The sequence below is a fragment of the Penaeus monodon genome, chromosome 27 (genome assembly GCF_015228065.2).
Source record: "Penaeus monodon isolate SGIC_2016 chromosome 27, NSTDA_Pmon_1, whole genome shotgun sequence".
NCBI classification, from domain to species: domain Eukaryota; kingdom Metazoa; phylum Arthropoda; class Malacostraca; order Decapoda; family Penaeidae; genus Penaeus; species Penaeus monodon.
Genome location: NC_051412.1, coordinates 29,055,871 through 29,056,075, shown reverse-complemented (window position 1 = coordinate 29,056,075; position 205 = coordinate 29,055,871). Strand labels below are relative to the sequence as shown.

The following is a 205-nucleotide window of genomic DNA, read 5'->3' as shown; positions in this document are numbered from 1 at the left end:
ATCAAGCAGACTGACTTACCATCCAGCCGTAGTTCGTATAGCTTTCGGCACGCAGGACAGCGCGAGAGTCGTAAGAGGTCTGAGGGTAAGACAAGTCGTTGTGCGCCGAGACGCAGAACAAGCTGGGGTCGTCTTGCAAAAGCCTGGCAGTTCTGTTCAAGTATCTTGAAAATGCGAGTCAATAAATATCAGAAAGTAGCAAAAG

At 48.8% G+C, this 205-nt stretch overlaps 1 protein-coding gene across 1 annotated transcript in view; it reads right to left on the bottom strand.

Annotated features, from left to right (window-relative positions):
- LOC119590386 (protein O-linked-mannose beta-1,2-N-acetylglucosaminyltransferase 1-like) overlaps positions 1-205 on the bottom strand; it is a 36,262-nt gene that overhangs the window by 31,407 nt on the left and 4,650 nt on the right. Inside the window, exon 9 of the mRNA XM_037939055.1 lies at positions 20-164. Coding sequence (XP_037794983.1) covers positions 20-164 — 145 coding nt within the window. The remainder of the gene's footprint in view (positions 1-19; positions 165-205) is intronic.